The sequence below is a fragment of the Epinephelus fuscoguttatus genome, linkage group LG7 (assembly GCF_011397635.1).
Source record: "Epinephelus fuscoguttatus linkage group LG7, E.fuscoguttatus.final_Chr_v1".
Classification (NCBI taxonomy): domain Eukaryota; kingdom Metazoa; phylum Chordata; class Actinopteri; order Perciformes; family Serranidae; genus Epinephelus; species Epinephelus fuscoguttatus.
In genome coordinates, this window is record NC_064758.1 from 30,355,668 (window position 1) to 30,376,422 (window position 20,755).

The window sequence follows — 20,755 nt, forward strand, 5'->3', positions numbered from 1 at the left end:
GTTTGATGAAAAGACAGACAAAAAAAAGTTCCTCTGGTTTAAACAACCTCCATTGTATTAATGTTCAAAGTCCATTTGCACAACATCATATCAGTCCCACAGCTCTGCGCATCTGTTTCTACTCATTCTGGGAAAAAAAAAAGCTGGCTGACAATCCATAGTTATTTTCTTTCATTGCAAACAATTCCTGGTGTTGTAATCAAAACAGAATGTTCACTTAAATAGATAAATAGGCCGACGACAATATATGAGCCTAAGGCATCACGGCAGAGTAATGAACAGCGCATATTTGTCTATAATTACGGTAGTGCCCACAGGGAATTTAGGAGGAAGGAGGGACAGTGAGGGGGCCATTAAAGCATAGCAGGATCACTTCCAATGTACTGTTATGGTTTCAATAGAGCCTGACAGACTGATTACAACAGGAAACGCGGGTCCTAAACTCTGCAATACCATGTATTTTGGACCGATATTCAAAGCAAGTATTCTTGTTTCTTATTGCTATAACAATAAGATAGCACCTACAGTGAGCCGATAGTGTTTCAAAGTGGTATTAGTCCTCTGGTATTTCCAATGCAAGGTGATGAGACTGCCTTTATTTAGTCAAACAAGATAATCTTTACAAATTCACACCCCTTTATTATTTATGGCAAACATTAGGCTATAAACACACTACGCTACGCTTGCATGACTAACGTCGCCACCACAATGAGGCCATAAAGTTGCGTTTGGTGTGATGACACTGTAATCTCATTCAGCCACTTTTGTGCAACTGCCTTTTTTAAGACACGCAAGAGCTTCAAAATTCACGAGTGGGGTATTTACTAATGTATTTTATGCTGTAGAAAACAAAAAAATGAAAATCTGTTAAGCTTGTGTTAAACACGGGCTTGATTTTAGGCATCAAACAAAAAAAAAGGAAAACATTAAAAAACCCATTGACTTCAAGATGGGGGGACCGGGAGCACTAAAATGCTCGCTCATTTCCGGTTTTATGACTCGTTGCAGCACCACTCTTTTTAGGATTCAGGATTTTTACAACATAAACCTGTGATATTCACCTGCTTTCCACTGAGCTGATAGAAGGACAGCTTCTGACCCCAGTCTGCCACAGCCAGGATGTCATTGTGTTCATCCCTGTGAAAATACAATAACAACTACTTTAGGCGTAAGTACTCCTGTCAACATACTGTACTGACGGGGCTTTGGTTGTTTAGGTAAGGATGACAGTGTTAATAAAAGCAAAGAGGCCGCCCTTCAACTACAGGATGTAAGGTCAAGCCCTATCCCCTATCAGTGAAAGGCTCTTAGCTTCACTGTTTATATCCTAAACAATTATATTTAAGTATATGTCAGGACAGAGTATTGTATTTATTCTTATTATTATCATATACAGTCAGTATACTACTATATGTATCTTTCCATATAAGCCTGTGTGCTGAGCAGAATTCACCCTGCCGCAGCATCCATGAGCAAGACACCAAATCTCTAGCAGCTAAATAGACACTATTCCCTGGCTCTGACCTCAGGCTCTGACCCCTCTGTGATGACCAATCATATTCCATAAACCAGCCCAGTAATAACATATATGGTGCGTCTTGTCATTATCTCTCATCGCTGCCCTCTTTAACCTTCCTACTGCAAATCTGCATCTCCCCATGTGCCCTCCTCTCTCTCTCTCTCTCTCTCTGTTAACCTGTTCAGTAGCTCTCTGTCACGGCTACAGCTGTGCTCCTGGCTTAGGCTGTAGGGGGCTTCAAAGAACATGGACTGCTGCTCCAAGGTTTTATAATCCCCTCCCTTAGAGAAACAGCACTCCCTGGTTGACCACTGCCACCTGCTGGCACCACAAGCTATTCATTTCAAATGCAATGCACATCATCATAGAAAATTGCAGCCACATGTATGGAGAGAGCACGAGTGTGTGTAGCAGTGTGAGGCACTGAATTTAATGAATTGCTGCATGGTATCTTCTCTACAATCTTGTGGTGCAATAATTAAGTTAGACATACTTAGAGGGGTTCCAGGCTATGGACAAGATTGATGAAGAGGAGCCTCCTGGACGCTCTATCTTGACCTTCTCCTCTCCGTTCTTGTTCCGAATGCTCACCACTCCATTCATCATGCCAAGGGCAAGGTACTGGCCATCGTTTGTCCACCTTCAATCGAATTAAAGCCTTTAACGTAAACGTGTCACATTAACATGTACAGATGTTGCAGACATTTCTAACAGAGCTCACTTACCCGCAGCATGTTATCTTGCTACTCACTTTATGCTTGTTGACAGATTTTTGCTCCGGGGACCAAAGACCTAGAATGAATAAGGTGCTCAGATGTCCAGTGCTTCTCTTTTTAAAATTATTTATAGCTTCATACTGTATTATGTGCAAGATTTTAGAGTCCAGTATCGACTCAGTTTCATGGTGCACTCACCAAAGTCGCCAGAGGAGCAGGAGGCAAGCTGGTGAGTGACAGGGTTGTAGGCAACACACTGGATGGAGTCATTATGACTACAGGTACACACATGCAGAAAAAAAATGAGTTGGAGGTAGTCACTCTGCAGAAGATGCGTTTTAATACAGCGATGAGTAAAAGTGACACTTACGTATATTTTAAAATACCCTCCAATTTAGACGTCCAGATGATGATGCTTTTATCCGCTGACCCCGAGGCAAATCTTTTACCTGCAGAAGAATGCTGTAGTGAGTAAGATAACAATAAAGACTGATAAAGGTAAATGTACAAATGAAAAGCCAGTTGAGTACCATCTTTAGCGTAGGCCACGCAATACACTATGTCTTTGTGTCCTTTTAAAGGCTGGATAATAGCTCCCTCTGCTACGTCATAAACCTGCAACAATAAAAAGTAAATGTAATAATAATGCTTGTATTCTTCAGATTTGTATCTTGGTTAAAGAAATCAGGAATGCCTTACCAGGACACGAAGACCTGCGGCAATGATGAGCTGGCTGCCATCTGGCTTGAAGGCAAGGTCATAAACACTGCAACGGGGAAAAATAGATTTGTTTTTCTGAGATGTTTTTTGATTAATTGATTAGTCAATCAAGAACACTTTGAATGATCCACTCCTCGTTGAAGTCAGTGGTGCCCAACCTTTTTCCTTAAGGGACCCCTTCTCTGTCCTTGAATAAACTGATGACCCCTATCTAAGGGATACTTTATGAATATTTTATTTTGTACTCAATGCATAACAGTGAAGAACTGTACAATTAACTAGCAATTTGTAGGCAGCAATTTGGATTAATCATGAGCAGATTATTTCCTGTAACTATGGCATCAGAGATGATGCTCGGCCATGATTCTGTTAGCTCTTTGGTTCTTTTCACTGCAGGACGAGGATGTTTATCAGAGAGTACAGGCTCTGTGAGTATTGCTTTTGTTCAGGTTTTCACCGTGCCCTTTTTTTTCTTGAATAAAAATCTGAACTTTAAAAATAACAATTTCATTGAGTTTTCTTCAAATAAATAAATTTAAAAGCTGAGATACAGACCTCTTTTAGCTTTTGTACACCCCCTAAAATCAAGAAGGCCTTGCAACCCCAGAGAAGCTTCAGCAACCCATAGTGGGGATCAGGACCCCCAGGCTGGGGTAAGTAAGCCATATATTAAAGAAACATGCCAAACATCCATGAGTTCCAGCCAAATGAAAGGAGTGTGCTGCTTTTGTAACTTGGATCAATTCAAAAATATCTATGGATTATGGACTGTTGATTGCACAAAACAAAGAATTTTAAGATGTTGAGCTCTGGGAAACACGGGGGCATTTTTTTCAACAAGCTAATACCGAAAAGGAGTTTCAAGGTTCAAGATACATAAATTTGGGGGGGGGGGGTCAGTGTTAAAGTGCATAAGCCAGTTTGAACAGGTGGGTTTTGAGATGGCATTTGAAGGATGTTATGCAGTCCGACTGTTGAATGTGTGGAGCTAGGGAGTTCAAGAGCTGGGAGTGGTCAGGAGACCAGCAGAGGAAGAGCGCGGGGAGCAGGAGGAGGTGTACTCCTGGAGAAGGTCTGTGAAATAGGTGGGGGTTATGTTGTGGAGGGCTTTGATGGTAAGCAGATGGTTTCTGTAATCAATCCGGTACTGAACAGGGAGCCAGTGTAGTTGGATGAGAATGGGAGTGATGAGATTGGATGATTTGGTGTGGGGATTGATCCGGGTGACATAGTTTTAATGATTTGAAGCCTGTTAATAATATTAGTGGGGAGACCAGAGAGAACTGTGTTACAGTAGTCAATACGAGACGTGACAAATGCTTGGACCAAGACCTCAGTGCTGGACTGGGACAGCGATGGGCAGAGGCTGGAAATGTTGTGGAGGTGGAAGAAAGCAGTCCAGGTATATTTTATATGTGTGGTGGCTGGTGGGTATGAAAGCTTGCAATCAAGAATGACACCAAAGCTCTTGATGTGGTTAGAGAAAGGTACAGGAAGTTATCAATGATGACATGAGGGACTTGGGTGCTCTGGACAGGATGATTTTGGAACCAGTGAGCAGGGTCTCAGTTTTGCTGCTGTCAAGCTTAAAAAAAAAAAACATACATATATATCAATGACATGGTCCACATGTTGGTTTCTTTTGGTAGCTTTCAGTTAACCACCTGACAACCAAAGAGGAGGACATTAATAGAGATGGATGGTGAAATGCAAAATTATTAAATGAGCATTATTTTAATTGTTAGTAGCTGTTAAGTACTACAGCCATATGCTTGATCCAGAGGGGGGTGTGGGCTACTTTATAGATGAAACCACGTGTTAAATGTTCATTAATTATAGTTTCAGTAATTGCTACGGACGCCCACGCACTACAATTAGTGCGTAACGCGAATATATTAACGTTACAGTTGCAGCGCTCATAGTTAATTAATAAAAGCAAATTAAGTTACGTCTGTTTATTTAGAAATGTTTTTTCTTAGGTCAGAGAGGAACCCTGTATGATAGATATGGTTAGCTTCAGTGAAAATGTCACGTTAGCATGCAACGATAACCAATTAACCTGGCGTTAACGTTAACCGTTAACGAGAGCTAGCTAGCGTAACATTAACGGGACTTCAACCTTACGTTATATTGTCCAACACAAGAGAGCTGACATGCTGCACTGTTGTTGGAACAAATATTTAGCATGACAACAACATACACGTATCACATACAAGCTCTAGTATCTCTGTCACTTGTGAACGATGACAGAGCTGCTGCGGGCTAATGCTAGCTAGCTGGCTAACACTAGTTTACATAGCAACCGCCGTTGCTAACCACCAACCGTTACATCTCAGCATCGAAACCAGGTCGGCAGCGTAAACACAAACATCGAGACACTCACCATTGGTCCCTAATTGTTTCTTTCCATGCGAGGACGGCTCTCATTTCCAGCTTTTAGTAGCAAAAAGGTCTGATGGGTTTTGTATCAACAGGTTGTTGTCGCGTCTTCGGTCGGTTTTTCATACTAAGCTCCGTTTTTGTGATTCGTCCTCACTGCGCAGACTCGGGCCTGAGCGCTACTTCCTGTCTTCTTGTGTGCAAGGCGAGGAAAGAGCGGGCAGCAGTGTGTTTACATCAGAGTCTGGGGAGGCAACACAGGGAGAGGACACATAAATCTGCACCCTATGAGAAGAGGAGTTTGAGGTAAGTCAATAATTTTATTGTTGTTTAACACGTAAACATCTGCTGTTCAGTTAGATCCATGATATTTGAAGTGGTACTTTATGTGAAAGTTTATAAAGGATGTAATCAATGTGCGATACAGGTGAAGAAGACAGACAAGGGATAGCTGCTGATGTGGGAGTAAAAAGTCAGCTACTGGACAATGAGCTGACAACAGTGAGCTTCAACACCTCAGAATCCCACGCCCTCTCAACTGGGTTCAACATCAACAACACACCTCTCAAAATGCATCCTAGCTGTGAACTCCAGCTGGAAAGCAATGGAGACATAAATAACCAAAGTCACAAGGACGAGGATGACTCATGCCACACTTCCAAGTTGCCCCTTGGCTGGATCAGAGAGGTCAGGCAGCGGAAAGCAGGAAAGACAGCAGGCAAAATGGACGTCTACATTACAAGGTGGCTCATTGTTTCCCTGTAATTGTGTCTGAATGTAATCATACCTTGATCGTGACTAAGTGCCTTGCAGATCCGGTTAGATCAGTGTCTAATTGATTTTTCTCTCTGTTGTTTGTTTGTTCAGTCCCCAAGGGCTGAGGTTCCGCTCAAAAGCATCCCTGAAGGCTTTCCTCCTGAAAGATGGAGAGGGTGACTTAGACATAGACCTCTTTGATTTCACTGCATCCAAGGATGATGTCACCACTTCACAAGTACTCCCTGCCCAAGTGAAACAGAGGAGAAGAAAGAAAAGACAATCAAATGGACAGCAGGGGACAGCAGATGTGACACAAATACTGGATTCGCCTCCAAATAAATCTAAAAAGGCTTCTTCCTCCCTGAGAAGTGATACTAAAGACACAGAAGTGTTGCACACTGCTGCACCTTCAACCACACAAGATGACGACAAACTGCAGAAGAGCCCTCAGAGGCCGGGTCAGCTGAGAGAGAAGCTTCTCAGACTGGCTCCATCTAGCAATCAAGAAAACACTCTCACTGTTCACAAGGACAAAGAGGCAGACTCGCAGCCTTCTGTCCCGACTCTGAAAGTCGAACCTGCCACTGACAGCGAGGGCGAGGGTGAGGGTGAACGAGGTGGAGATGACATACACATTCACAGCAAAGGTGACAACACGCCTAATTCTGAACAGGAGGCTGAGGCTGACAGCCACCGAGATGACGAACAGGAGGTGTTGTTACCTGACATCACTGGTGAGAGCTGCACGCCGGTGAGAGATTCCCAGAATAGTAAGTATGATCCACTCCGTCTCACAGCCTGTAAAAATAGCAGTTCAAGTTAGTTTTCCCTGGATCTACTTCATTTTAATTTAAATTTCAGCATCCTATACAATGCATTACAATCCCTGCAATTTCACATCTTAACACTGTCTTTTCTTTTTTAAACCGAATGCATTAAATGAGCAGTGTCTAGGATTTAGTAGAATCTAGCAGCGAGGTTGCAACCATCTGAGTACTCCTTCCCTCATCCCTCCTTTTCCATGTAGGAGAATAAACAGTGGCCTTTAGGTAACATAAAAACATGAAAGGCCACTTGTCCATTCTGGGCTACTGTAGAAACATGGCAGTGCAACATGGCTGGCTCCATCGAAGGGGACCTGTCCCTCTTTAGATATGAAGGGCTCATTGTATTCATTCATTCATTTTCTGTAGCCGCTTATCCTGTTAGGGGTTGCAGGTGGGCTGGAGCCTATCCCAGCTGGCATTAGGTGAGAGGCGGGGTACACCCTGGACAGTTCACCAGACTATCTCAGGGCTGACACACAGAGACAGACAACCATTCATGCTCACATTCACACCTACGGACAATTTAGAGTCACCAATTGACCTAGTTTGCATGCCTTTGGACTGTGGGAGGAAGCCGGAGTACCCCAAGGAAACCCACGCTGACACGGGGAGAACATACAAACTCTCAATCTGAGGTGACAATGCTAACCAATGCACCACCGTGCCGCTAATGCTAATACTAAGCTCTATGGCTAAGCTACACGATTCTACTTTTATGTCATTATACACTGATGCAATGGTTCCCAACTGGTCCGGCCACAGGGTCCATTAGTCATTAATTCAAGGTCCACACAGTTTAATATATTCAGCGTCACACTTGCATTTGGCCATGTCATGGAGCTACTTTACCATCACTGTCAAGAAGCTGTCAGTTATTTACTCACTCTACAGCAGGAAACGGCACTTCAACATAAAAGCTCTGCGCCAGAAATTCTCTGTGCTTAAAAATAAAGTGTTGATACATTTGTGAGTCACTTGTGGTCCAGTCAGAATAGTACTCTGGTTTCCTCCCATGCAATTTAGAGTCACCAGTTAACCTGCATGTCTTTGGACTGTGGGAGGAAGCCGGAGTACACACACACAGTCCAAAAACATGCAGGATAATTGGTGACTCTAAATTGTCCGTAGGTGTGAATGTGAGTGTAAATGGTTGTCTGTCTCTATGTGTCAGCCCTGTGATAGTCTGGCAACCTGTCCAGGGTGTATCCACGTCTCGCCCAATGTCAGCTGGGATAGGCTCCAGCCCCCCAGGTTTTGAATAATATACTTGATGGAGGCCACTTGTATGATCTGTAACAAGTAGAAAGCATCTTTAACGGCATCAAACACATAATTTCAGTAGTCGCTGAACTTCAGGCATGATCAAAAAACAAAAACAAATTAGAGTAAAATTCATTTGTTGTATCTTATTACATTTGAATTTCTAACAAGTGTTATTGAAGTCACCAACTGTGCCTCCCTACAGTCATTCCTCCGTTGTTTGCAAAGGTGTTTGGGTTCATACATATAAATACTTCTGAGATTACTCTTCTATCCTCATTTCCAATTCTGTAGGGAGGTGCTCTGCTGGAGATTCAAATCTAATGGCTCGTGGTTAGTGTGTTTGAGAGACCCAAAGATAAAAAGGAGTCCACGGATCAAAATGCAGAGCAGTTCTCTGTAGAGCTCTTCATGAATCTGTGTTTGTAATTCAAGTTCTGCAGAGAGAAAACAAAATTATTAACATAACATCAAACATCACAAAAAAATGTGCAGCAATAAAAGTAAATCAAATATTATTTTGAAATTAACTCACAGGACACAACCAACATGGCATAAGTCAGAAGGAAAGAACAAAGAGAGCTATATTGCCTCTCATTAACGTGAAGTGATGGCCATTCCTTCCTAGGCAGGAGTGTTTGCACTCGCATCCCTTCCTCGCGTCTAGGCTCCTCCCTGCCAGGAAGTGAGAGAAAGATGCAAAAAAAGACACAAGGAAAGAGGAGCCAAAGCTGCCACATGAGCAATCATTCATTCCATAGCATCAGTCTAAAGCAACGTCAACTACTGTACCACATTTGGAGGTGTGGCATTTATGCGTCACGTCACTTGATAAAAGACTCTGTGTAGGATAGCTCCCCGGAAGCCTCCTCTCTCGTCTCCTCAAGGTGCTTTTAAGGGATTGGAAGTTCCTCCCTGATGGTGAAGGGTGAAGAGGATGCGAGGAAGCACAAGATGAAAAGCACCCACTATGTGACATCAGAAATGTGTTCTTTTTTTTTTTTTTTTTTTTTTTTAATATAAAAGTTTCCTGTCGCCTAGAGTCCAAGAGCATGGAAGGCAAACGGAAAATAAGCCCTTACTTCAGCAGACAGCCCCTCAGAGATGGTAATGTTCAAATGTTTCATGAAATACAAGAAGCAAAGAAAAAGCTTGAGTATATTTATATGCAAGATATAAAGCACACCTCAACAATTAACTGTCCATACACAGGCCTCAGCCCACCCAGGAGGAAGGCCTTCAAGAAGTGGACGCCCCCTCGCTCCCCCTACAACCTCGTACAGGAAACTCTGTTCCATGATCCCTGGAAGCTCCTGGTGGCCACTATTTTTCTGAATAAGACCAGTGGTAAGCTCCAGCACACACATGCTGCATTGCAACAGTATTCTATCAACTAGCACTCAAGTGTAGCATTTGTATACTTTTTTATCACTACTCCAGGCAAGATGGCCATACCAGTGCTGTGGCAGTTCTTCGACCGCTACCCGAGTCCAGAGGTGACACGTGAGGCTGACTGGAAGCCCCTGTCTGAACTTATGAAGCCACTAGGCCTGTATGAACTCAGAGCCAAAACACTAATACGCTTCTCAGGTGAGTGTGCTTGTCCAGTGTCCACTTCTGTGCACAGTAATAACAGTATGATTGCAGTGTTTTCACTGTACATTTGTGTAGTTTCAGTCAGAATATGTGAAGCAACATGAGCAGCAACAAAAACCTCAAAATCCATTTTTCCTGTGTAGATGATTATCTAACTAAACAGTGGCGTTACCCCATCGAGTTGCACGGCATTGGGAAGTACGGCAACGACTCCTACAGGATCTTCTGTGTGGGGGAGTGGAGAGAGGTGAGTCTAATTGCAACGGTTTTGGATGACGGTTTGTTTTGTAATGTTCATTAATGACAAATCTGATATTTTATTGCTATTTTTGCAGGTGAAACCTGAAGATCACATGTTAAACAAGTACCACGAGTGGCTGTGGGAGAACCATGAAAGACTTGGAATCTGAAACACAATGCATTACGGGCTGCAAGAAGATTTGCTGCGGCCAAGACAAGAAAAACAATCACATCACATAAACAATAAGATCATATTACAGTATTAACATTATGATTAACAGGTGTAGACTCGAGTCATGTGACTTCAATGATTTGTGACTTCACTTGGACTTGAGCCTTTACAAAATGTTCTTTAAAAAGCATGCCACAAATCAGTCAACTAACCTTCATTTTCCGAATCAACTAACATTCACACTATGCATTCCCAGCAAGTCAACACTTTATCAAGTTGCAAGAGAGAGCCATGAAGAACTCATGTTACGTAACTGAATGCAGGTTGGGAAAAATGAATGATTATTTCTTCAATGTATAAAAACTAAGTGGTGGTCAACAGAAAAAGATTTGCAGTATGCAAAATGTCAGAGACACAACTTCCAGCTTTGTTTTACATTTGAAGTTTCACCAACGCAAGTTGAGTTTAATATTAACATAGTTGGCGAGCTAAAGCTTAGCTAACATTATAGCTTCATTGATAAAATGGCATTACATGTGGTGAAGAGTGCATTATGACTTGTTTGGGACTCAAAACTCAATGTTTGGGACTTGGGACTTTGTCTTCACTTAGGATTTGACTACTACTTACTTGTGACTTGCAATACAATGACTTGGTCCCAACTCTGTTATTATTAACTTGCAATGTTATACCTGAATCCCTTTAAAATTATGCAGTGATATTACTTCATCCTTCTTCTTCCTTTAAAAGTTTTACTCAATATTTAATAAAAATGTTTTAAGGGGTTTAAATGTTGAAATGATTCTTGAGTGCATCATTCAGTCAGTCTTCCAACTGGGTTTCTTGTTCCACATCCTCATACGTAGATGAGACTGGAGACATCCTCCGACTGTCTCTGGTTAGTCTATTGTCACAGGCTAATAATATGTCTTTTGGGTGTACTGAAGCATGACTTCACAGTCCATGCAGCAGCTTTCTTTTTGGCGGCTGGTAACCTGATTCCCAAGGCAACTGTTGCCACCGCAAAACACTCAGTGAATGCACAGGCATGTCACAGTTTAATCTCTAACTAGCTCCAGTGCAGTTATTTGCTTTACATTTTGAGTTATGATTCAATACAAATCAGAACTGCAACTTTTAGAAGATAATTAAATAGTGCAGGATTTGACATTCATTCCACGAAGATGTCTCTGGTGGGCAAACAGAAGAAACTGAACGACAAAATGAGACTACGTAAGAAAACTGTTTCCTGTTTGTTCTCTACGTTAGTGCTACTTGTAAACATCTTAAACATGCTGTTATACTGCTCGTCTCACTCTTCACTATCACAGCAGCCATCTCTATAGCCTCCACACCAGTGTGTATCCCTGACACACTTCCTGTCCGGCAGAGTCGCTGCCTGGTGGTCACTCCCATGATATTTCCCAGCATCTCAGACTCTGCCCGGCTGTGGACAAGCAGCCAGGTCAGCAAAGATTCATTTCCACTTAAGTCACTGTCTGACTGTCCAATATGAAGATGCTGTTTGTTTGAGGAAAAAAAAAAAAAAAAAAAAAACTTAAATCTGCTCTTTAGAGTATTCCAAGACTGAACCCTTTACATCCACCTTTGGTCCCTAAACGTACCGTCAGCCTGGAGACGCCAGCTGTTCACCACCACAACCACCAGAGGACACTAATTATGCAGAGAAGAGAGCACCACAGGTAGGAGCATCTGTGCAATGACTTACTGTAACTGATTTTTTTTTTTTTTTTTTTTTTAAACTGAGAATTAGTGATGTCATCTTTATTTTAGAGAGCTGAAAGTCAAAGTCACTGACTTAGTTGGTTGATGTGTCAGGTATCATCAAGTGTGGAGAAAACCTTTCTATGGAACCAGCACTGAGAGAGAAGAGTACAGGTATGATAATAAACACATACTAATGACTCTCTCTGTATACTTATTAACATTCATCAATGACACAGACAAGTCATTCTCTGTCCTGTAGGAAGGAGTTACGAGAGCAGTTAAAGAGGCAGATAGAGGAAAAATGTGCAGCACTGAAGCTGCAGCTGGCCAGTAAAGAGAAGGAAGCCGAGCATTTACAAGAAGTGGACCGCCTCGCCCTGTCCAGCGAGAGTGAGCTAAGGATCCGGCACAGCAAAGCAATGACAGCATACAGAGATGAGAACAAGAGGGTACGGTCCCACACATACATTATGTATCCACTGCTAATGCTTTTGAGTTTATGTCACTCACAGTAGTGTCCTGGTAATGCTTCAACATGTGGGATGCTCTTGGGTTACAACAATATAGGGTGTGTGTTTGAGGTTTTTCCATCTCTGCTGTTTGTGTGTGTGTGTGCCTGTGTGTATGTACAGCTAATGGAGCAGAGCTGGAGGGACAGAGCACTAACACGCTCCCAGGAGACGCTAAAGGAGAGAGAGCTGCTGCGTCTCAACCCCATTAACTGGAGTGGAACACTGAAATAAGCTGAACCTCGACATCCAGAGTCAAGACTTGAAACCCTGGTCTCGCTGCAGCATTTGGGGCATACATGAGTGACAGATGAAAATGGGATGCAACATATATAATAAATGTAATTAGTGTTGTAATAGCCATTGAAAGTACTTTAAAGGGATATTTCTATGATTTTCTAAACTGGGAAAAACCAAATGAAGTTTGGCATCAGATTAGAGCATCAGATTATTTCCTATCTTACTTTAAAAAAATTTTCTTATCGGCTTTTTTTTTTTTTGGTAAAGTATCAACATTGATACTAGAGATATCATCTTTTTTATTCTGTGCATTTTTCCTTGTGCCTACATTACCCAAAATACAACCTGGCCACAAATAGTTCTGTTGGAGATTTGGGTGTGTTATGCTAGGAATGGCTAATGTAGCCTTGAGCTGCTAACCTCAAGCAGAGATGAGGAGCAGGATACAGAGATATAGTAGAGTCCAACTCCACATCCCAATATATTTTTTTTTTTAAACTCGTAGTCTAGTCCCAAACAACATTTTTCTTAAATTCATATTTCGCACAGCTCCCTCTGGAGATACAGGACAATTTTTCACATCTGCAGCAGCCCTCCCAATAATTCTGTCTAATCAATGGAGTTTCCCCCTTAAAGTAACATAATGCTCCTTTTTTTTTTTTTAACCTTAAAATAAAAACTTCAAAATAATGTTGTTGGTGGAGAATAATGTCTATTTCATTCCCATTTCAGGCACCTAACACCTTTCTTTGCACTATGTAACTTTGGTGAGCAGGTGGTATCTCCTGTAAGAAGTTATGCTTTACAGAGGCTAGCTCAGTATACTCAATATCGACATTATGGCAGAGGCAAAGAACTGTTGTTCTAAAAATCAAAACCTCACATACCATTAGCAATGCATGAATTATACATTATAACTGAGCAAACTAATGCGGGGTTGCAAGCTGTTTATACTGTCGTAACATAAGCTGGAGTGATCCGTCTCATGGTTGACTGGAAAACAGTAACAGGCCAACAGCAGTGTGTACATCTGTCATTGTTCAGTGTCTCCCGCACATTGATTTATTTGTGGCAGCCCACCACGATATCAACTTGGGCCGCCACATATTGATTTTCTATTTGTTTGAATATTTTAAATGGGTAAAATCATATCTAATTGTAGAGCTTTCTTGCTCTCTATCTCTGTTTATCAGACCACAAAGAATTAGCTAGATAGCATACCTCACAGTCCTTCTGCTTTACTTCCCACCGCTAGGAAATTATTCGCTGGGAGGAGAGTGCAGTAGCTCTAGAGATGGACATTTACTTAGTGGATGTAGCAACTCAAATTCAGCACCAGGGGTCAAAGTGGGTTTGCGGCCAGTGGCAGCACTGGATTGAACTTGTGTAATAGCAGCAACAGAAAGTCTGTGGATCTAGCAGGGAGTTTGGGCAGTCTGAGATCAGACCCCAATTTGATTCTACAGCAGCTAACTGATCATCCATATTTAGGGCAGTGGTGTACAACTCCAAATCTCCAGGGCCACCAAATTGCAAAACTGCCAATTCTTGCATGATGTTGCTTTTAAGGGTTTCTCCCAGTCACTGACTAGTATGTCCAACAATTTAGGATGCAAAATGTGATCGCAGAAAATCTTTTTCCACAAGCTTGTTTTTCCTCATTCTCTTTGAGGAAATGAAATTAAAACATTCTAATAAAAAACACGAGTGACAGACTTTTTATTGTAAAGCAAACATCTATAACAGAGAACGACTTTGTGGTAAACTTTCTACACATGAAAACCAAAGACAAAGTAGATGGTTGGGTAAAAAGTGATGCTTCAGTGGCTTTCTAACATGATGCTACTATATCTGCTAGAATTACAATTAAACCCACTAAAAAAAAAACTGCATTGAAAATGCACACAAAAATACACAGAGGAAATGTCAGGAGCAAAACATGATAAACACCTTCCCAATAAATATTGCTTTCAAAATAAATTAAAGGCAACAGAAAATGGCTTTAATCATCTAGATCGGATCTGGTTATTTACCGAAGCACATTCCCTCACACACATACACACACACACACACACACACACACACACACACACACACACACACACACACACACTATCAATATCAGTAGTGTGGGTGATCCAGCAGCTGTTGAAGTCAGTCTTCCATGCCAAAATACGACGATAAATTAATATATACGGTAAAGTACCTTTTGTTTCAAATCCTGTTTTCATGCATTATCACTAAAAAGAATCATTCGGTAAGTTAGGAGGTAAAAAGTCATTCTGTGAAAATAAAGAACCAGTGACTCGTAATGGAAATATCCCAGAGTTTCAATGAGCTTTCTTTTTGGGATGATTGAGGAAATTGCTAAAAATTCCCTTATCTGACAACATGCCCATTGCAAGAATCTTGAGCGTTGCAGTGACTCGACACAGCCAAAATTTACATACCACTCAGCCGATGGGAAACCCTCTGCTTTATGGCATTGAGATATGAAAAACATGGCAGGCGTGATGGACGGGAGGTTTTGATTGTGTGGAAGAAAACGACATCATTTCAACATTGAGGCCATGAGACATCCAAATGCATAATAGCGTTTAACAATCAGTAGTGGTCTTCATGTCACCCTTGTTCCCAACAAAGTTGAGGTAGGGGATTAAGTTCACTTCCTTTTAATCAGTGCAGCGTTGATTTGTTATTCCTCTTCAAGATTCGCGGCTTCATAGCCTTCAAGTTCTCACCTTTTCCTGCGTTATCCTATTTAGTAACATAAATAAACCCAAGCCCTTTCAAGTAACTCCCCAAGTAAATCCCTGAAAGGCTAGCATTGCAGTGATAGTTTCCTGCTCTCAGTTGAGTCTTATTCACCTTAACTGGCCGGTATTCCAGTGTCCTTTCTCCTGGCCCTGGACAGTCTAGCGTCCCTTCAGAAATCCATCCAGCATGTAGTCTCCCTTTTCTGTCAGCCAGTAACCAGCCATGGCAGCTACACCTCCGATGAAAATGGCCGTGAAAACCATGTCACCCTTAGCAGCGAGCGTAGCTATGGCACAGATTACAACGCCAAAGAACATCTGCTGCAGTACAAGGACCTCGTCATCTGTCATGTCGTCAAACAGCCCCTTCTCTGGGCCGGCTGAGGAGGTAGAGGGAAAGAAACTCAGCCAACAGAAATGAGAAGCCTTTAGCAATATATGTATTTTACTGCTACGACTGCTTACCAGGAGGTTTATTCTCAACACAGATGCTGTCTCTTCTGATGAATCCCTCAGCACAGTCACAGTGGAAGGAGCCCTCCTCATTGATACAGGCCTCATTGAGCCCAGGGCACGCTATTGCACGATCACTACATTCATCTATATCTATGAGATGAGACAAAAAACAGTTTATGGAAAAAAACTTACAGAGCTGTGGCACAGAAATTTAGTAAATAAGCAGTACATCCTTACCGAGACACTTTGCTCCGTTCAATTTGTAGCCACGTGCACATTTCTTACAGCGGGCAGGACCACTTCCCATGCAGCCCACACACGCCTGGTCACAGCCTGGAGACAACAAAAGCACAGTGGCCATTAGGCGTTATATTGTATGAATAACTGAATGCTTTTCTTTGTCATATGACTAAGATGACTATATGATTAATGTTTTGGGGGTTTTGGACTGTTGATCCAATAAAAATAATCAGTAGTTGCAGAAAACCATTCACAACTGTGATGAGATACAGTAGATTTTTCTTATTCAAATTTCTCCACCCTAAAAACTAGGGATGAACCATTTTATCAGCTGAACATCTGCACTGGCCGATTTTTGACTTGTTGTCTGCCATCAGCCTGTCAGCAAATAAGATGATACTACATGACTGCAGTGGCCGATGTTTTGCATAGGCAAAAGAGCAGGGCTCGGGACTACCAGCATCCTGTCATCCCAGCGACAACAGAAAGTGTGTTCAGGATGAAAAGAGATCTTCCCCCGAGCTTTATTCAGAAAACTATTGGGACTATTGGGCAAATTTAAGTTAGAACGTTATCATGATGTGTTTAAATGTTATCTTCTAAAATAAAGTGTTTGGTGAGAACTTAAATACAGTTGTTTGTAGGAAAATGTGTTGAGGTTTTGACATCAATATAACATACACTCAACAATCACTTTATTAGGTACACCTGTTTAACTGCTTGTTAATGCAGATAGCTAATCAGCCAATCACGTGGCATCGTCTAAGTGCATCTCAATGCACTTAGACGACACAACTGTCCCTAGGAGTTTACAGAGGATGGTTCAAAAATGTTATATGAAAGGCCTGAGTTTACTTATTTTTTTATGAAGAAGATTTCTTTGTTTCCCCAGCACAAATGGGGGAACAGTAACAATAAAACACTGGTATACACTCAAATTGTTATTTAAAGCATCAGTATCAGCCCAGAATTTCAGTCAGTGCATCCCTACTAAAACCTGCCTTTTTGCACACTTGATAATTGAAAAAGAAATATCACACCAGTTGCAAAAAATCTACAAATTTTGTGGAAAGCATACTTGCATGATGTCATCAGGTACAAAACAGTATGCGGACAACAGTCCCTTCACAGGAGAACATACCTCTGCATTCATATGATCCTTCAGTGTTGTGACAGTAGGTGTTAGAAGGACAACGGGCCAGCTCTGTTCCACACTCGTCAATGTCTAAAATGACATACAAGGCCAGTCAAACAACACGCATGCAGAAAACTGGCACAGAGTCAATGACATGTTACCACATGACCTCTAAAGCCAAACTCACCCACGCACTTGTTGTCATGAAGGATCCAGCCAGGTTTGCAGTCGAGGCATTTGTAGTCCTGTGGCCCTGCGCATTTCTTACATGAGTGGTAGCAAGCTACAAAGTGTGAAAGACAAGGAGACAGTGGGAAGGTCAATTTTAGATGACCTCAAACAGGAATGAATACACGTAGAAAGTAGAAAACAGTTGTTTGAATCTCAACCTGCACAGGCTCCTTTGCTGTCGTTGGAGCTTTTCTCTCTGTAGTAGCCATCAGCACAGCTCTGGCACAGATTGCCCGAATATCCAGGATCACAGACACATTCTCCATCTCCGAGACGAGTCCCCTCCCCTTCGCAGCGGCCCAGACCTCCACACACACCACTAGCGTCGGATGGACACTCTGTATTGGATAAATATACTATTAGTGGTACTCTGGAACGCTTAAAAGCCAAGGCTCTGAATTAGTATGGTGATTTTTTTCTACACGCAAGAAGCATCTGTTAAATTCTTAATTTTTTTCATACCTTTGCAGTCCGGTCCAAAGCGTCCAGGTGGACAGCAGAGTCTCAGCTCTTCTATGCACAGCCATTCAAACAAGTCTGGTGCCTCCTGCTGCCTATTGGACATATACATCATGTCAGTCATTAAGTTAAAACAGGGGCATGGTACTACATCTGAACAAGAAACAAAACAATGAAAAATGCATGTATCAGATTTACCTGTGGAACCACCATGTCTCCACCTGGTCCTCTATCTGCTCCAGCAGCCGGTTACATTCAAAATCTGCTTTCTCACAAGCAGCTTCTACTATCTCTAGGAGCCGAGTCTCACTGAAACAAGAGAAGCAATTAGAGATGAAAGTCAGAATAACACCCCCACCCACCCCCAACAGATAGTGGAGCCAAGCTCTGGTCCACTGAGAGGTTTCACTCCTCTAAGTGGACTGTAAAAATAGACTCATGTCTATATAGTCTTATGTAATCATTCACACATTACACAATATCAAGGACTTCCGAAATTATTCTGAATGATTCCAGGAAAAGAAATGCAAGAAAGACCAAAGTTTTCTTCTTGGCATTTGTGATACCAAGTATTGACTGACTCCACAACCCCCATAGATCAAGTAACTCAATAAAGTGTAGGTGCGACTCCGGTTACAATGTTCTCTCACCTGCGTGCATACTTAGCCAGCTTTTCCTCTTCCCAGGCAGTGTTTCCTCCCCCAAAGTTCTTGTTGGCTGTTCTCTCCAAGCCCTAAGAAAAGGAAAATTACAAGACTCAGGAAATTCTGGAAAGAAAACTTGGCCCAAGAAGACAAGCATGAACTAACGGTACATTAACTTAACTGCAGTACCTTAATGAAACTCTCTGTGAGTTTTCGACAGGTCTGGCATGGTGCGGTCTGGACTCTGACCACAGAGAGCTCTGAGAGGAGCACCAGAGCAGGCAGGAACGGCCAGGCCCACCACATGATCCTTCGGAAAACACACAAAACCAGTAATGTGAGGCAAATCTAAAAAAATATTTGTGTTTGGAAACAGTGATCATCCGAGTACGTATCATAAAAATACACATTAACTTTTATAAAGGTTTTAAGCATCATGTAATATGTGACATCTGCAATATTCACTCCCTTTCCACCTTTTTAAGCTGGCATATTCAGTGTGATTTAGTGGTGACACATATTCAGTCTTGCACTGATGATTTTATTACAATGATTCTATACCTATCATTTATAATCATGTTTTTTGTCTAGTCATTTCATTAACGTTTATTATATATTACTGAATTGTTTGATTTTAAGATCAATGAAAACATTGCTTGTAAGATGTCTCTGAAAGACCCCTAGAAACAAAATGCATTATTATTATTATGTTTCTCTAGGGACACTGACACAACTTGCATTAACTGGATTTTACATATTATTACTATATGTAGAGAGAATGGACAAAACAACAGGAACATCTGCACAATGTAAAGCCATCCAATCCAAAGCTATGAACTATATACACCAGCATTACTTATGTGAAGCATAATGTTCAGTATTTATTTGGATAATGTGAAAGTGGTGGTAGCCCATATTATCTATTTTTAAGCTGTAGCTTTTGTAGCTAAACTGGATTGCATTATTGCTGTCCGATATTTAGCTCACCCTCTGCGACGTCAAATATATACATATTTAAGTAATTTTTCATAATTCACGTTACATTCAAACCTAACATTACACACAATACAGTCCTTAAGTATCTCAGTGACGTGTCTCCAAATGTTATATTAATTTTGTTTTGTTTAAAAGCACATATCTCAGTGGTTGGGATGGTCTTCTTCCAGTGTTAGCTTGGCTAGCTCAGCATCAGCACCACACACAATTAGCCAACGACTGTAGCAGCTGGCTGAGGTCGATAGTTAGCTGCTAAGCTAACGCTAATCATTGTCCGGTGTATCTCCAAAGTCTACTGAACGTTATTTAACGTTAACTATATGCTAAGTGGTCTTCAACGTTGTTATTTCTGTGTTTGCTAGCTAGCAAAACTACTTCTTGTAGCTACGCTGGTCTTACCTTATTGCAAAGCCACCACGTCCACTGCACCACTGATGATTGTCTGAATCCCTGCTGGTTCACGCACTGCAGGCACAGTTTCACATCTTGTACAGCCACTTTTTATGCTTCAAGTGAGCCATTTTAGTGGGAAAGCCAGCTGAATGTCTAGCTACTTAGCTAGCTAAGTGGCTAACGCTGGTGGTGCTCATACAGGCTCGCGCGGTGCTAGTAGCCTCGCGCTGGGATGAATGAACAGCTTCCAGTTGGTTCTGTTTTCCACACAGCTGAGCCCCACAGGATATGACACCGCCCAAACCCGCTGGGATTTAATTCATCAGCCAATCAGTCAACAGCTAATCTTACACAGGCTGACTCTGTTTGCCAGTGATGTCACACTGAGAATATCCCAACATGTCCATCAAGATATTTAAATAACAAATAATGTCGCAGGTCTTGCTTGACAGACTGTCCACAGTTGCAGTGGAGATGCATTTAAAGGGACAGTTCGCACTAAAATCGAAAGTACATATTTTTTCCTCCTATCTGTTGTACAATTAACAATCTTAATTGTTTTGCTGTGAGGTGCATAGTGTTGAAGATATCAGCTGTAGAGATGTCTGCTCTCTCTTTGATATAGTGGAACTAGATGGCACTCGGCTTGTGGTGCTCAGAGAGCCAAAATAATACATTTGAAAAGCTCAACAGCAATGTCTCTCTACAGAAACCATGACCTCATCACTCATGATAATCCACAGAGCATGTTGTGAGCAGTTTCGTGCAGGACCTACTTTC

The 20,755-nt window shown here is 41.8% G+C and overlaps 4 protein-coding genes across 7 annotated transcripts in view; 2 read left to right on the forward strand and 2 right to left on the reverse strand.

Annotated features, from left to right (window-relative positions):
* The window catches only part of ift122 (intraflagellar transport 122 homolog (Chlamydomonas)), a 27,927-nt gene extending 22,450 nt beyond the window's left edge, over positions 1–5,477 (reverse strand). For 2 of the 3 annotated variants that reach the window (XM_049581512.1, XM_049581513.1), the window contains exons 1-8: positions 5,339–5,477; positions 2,935–3,001; positions 2,766–2,850; positions 2,606–2,684; positions 2,434–2,510; positions 2,245–2,311; positions 2,013–2,159; positions 1,062–1,137 (exon numbers count right to left, since the gene is read on the reverse strand). In XM_049581512.1, the coding sequence (XP_049437469.1) occupies positions 1,062–1,137; positions 2,013–2,159; positions 2,245–2,311; positions 2,434–2,510; positions 2,606–2,684; positions 2,766–2,850; positions 2,935–3,001; positions 5,339–5,382 (642 nt within the window). In that variant the 5' untranslated portion in view covers positions 5,383–5,477. Of the gene's footprint in view, positions 1–1,061; positions 1,138–2,012; positions 2,160–2,244; positions 2,312–2,433; positions 2,511–2,605; positions 2,685–2,765; positions 2,851–2,934; positions 3,002–5,338 lie in introns of those variants that run through there. The other variant, XM_049581514.1, reaches the window with a different exon arrangement.
* A 22-nt stretch (positions 5,478–5,499) lies between these two features.
* On the forward strand, positions 5,500–10,987 carry mbd4 (methyl-CpG binding domain protein 4). Of its 2 annotated transcripts, none has more exons than XM_049581525.1 (8): positions 5,500–5,640; positions 5,762–6,077; positions 6,202–6,863; positions 9,207–9,287; positions 9,393–9,527; positions 9,621–9,770; positions 9,920–10,023; positions 10,112–10,987. In XM_049581525.1, the coding sequence occupies exons 2-8, from the start codon at positions 5,905–5,907 to the stop codon at positions 10,184–10,186; spliced, it is 1,380 nt and encodes a 459-aa protein (XP_049437482.1). In that variant the 5' UTR covers positions 5,500–5,640; positions 5,762–5,904; the 3' UTR covers positions 10,187–10,987. The 2 variants fall into 2 exon arrangements, with proteins under 2 accessions (XP_049437482.1, XP_049437483.1); XM_049581526.1 differs by having other exon boundaries at positions 9,222–9,287.
* A 412-nt stretch (positions 10,988–11,399) lies between these two features.
* On the forward strand, positions 11,400–13,407 carry LOC125891627 (uncharacterized protein D1044.6-like). The gene is made up of 6 exons (XM_049581006.1): positions 11,400–11,421; positions 11,520–11,653; positions 11,764–11,891; positions 12,028–12,087; positions 12,176–12,365; positions 12,549–13,407. Exons 1-6 carry the CDS (start codon positions 11,412–11,414, stop codon positions 12,657–12,659), a joined length of 633 nt encoding a protein of 210 aa, XP_049436963.1. The 5' UTR covers positions 11,400–11,411; the 3' UTR covers positions 12,660–13,407.
* Positions 13,408–14,382: 975 nt separating this feature from the next.
* LOC125892327 (protein disulfide isomerase Creld1) lies at positions 14,383–20,460 on the reverse strand. The gene is made up of 11 exons (XM_049582275.1): positions 19,982–20,460; positions 18,776–18,896; positions 18,593–18,675; positions 18,141–18,251; positions 17,946–18,037; positions 17,642–17,821; positions 17,440–17,535; positions 17,259–17,342; positions 16,115–16,210; positions 15,887–16,027; positions 14,383–15,801 (listed from the first exon to the last, which is right to left on the reverse strand). Exons 2-11 carry the CDS (start codon positions 18,890–18,892, stop codon positions 15,581–15,583), a joined length of 1,221 nt encoding a protein of 406 aa, XP_049438232.1. The 5' UTR covers positions 18,893–18,896; positions 19,982–20,460; the 3' UTR covers positions 14,383–15,580.
* Positions 20,461–20,755: the final 295 nt, after the last annotated feature.

Excerpts from the sequence above, each read along its gene's own strand:
- LOC125892327 (XM_049582275.1), bottom strand. The coding sequence starts at position 18,892 with ATGTGGTGGGCCTGGCCGTTCCTGCCTGCTCTGGTGCTCCTCTCAGAG. Across the intron at positions 18,676-18,775 it reads TCACAGAGAGTTTCATTAAG|GGCTTGGAGAGAACAGCCAA; the intron begins GTACTGCAGTTA and ends TCCTTTTCTTAG. Across the intron at positions 16,211-17,258 it reads AGGATCATATGAATGCAGAG|GCTGTGACCAGGCGTGTGTG; the intron begins GTATGTTCTCCT and ends TGTTGTCTCCAG.
- LOC125891627 (XM_049581006.1), top strand. Across the intron at positions 11,892-12,027 it reads CAGAGAAGAGAGCACCACAG|GTATCATCAAGTGTGGAGAA; the intron begins GTAGGAGCATCT and ends TTGATGTGTCAG. Across the intron at positions 12,366-12,548 it reads ACAGAGATGAGAACAAGAGG|CTAATGGAGCAGAGCTGGAG; the intron begins GTACGGTCCCAC and ends GTGTATGTACAG.
- mbd4 (XM_049581525.1), top strand. The coding sequence starts at position 5,905 with ATGCATCCTAGCTGTGAACTCCAGCTGGAAAGCAATGGAGACATAAAT. Across the intron at positions 9,771-9,919 it reads AACACTAATACGCTTCTCAG|ATGATTATCTAACTAAACAG; the intron begins GTGAGTGTGCTT and ends TTTCCTGTGTAG. Across the intron at positions 10,024-10,111 it reads GTGTGGGGGAGTGGAGAGAG|GTGAAACCTGAAGATCACAT; the intron begins GTGAGTCTAATT and ends CTATTTTTGCAG.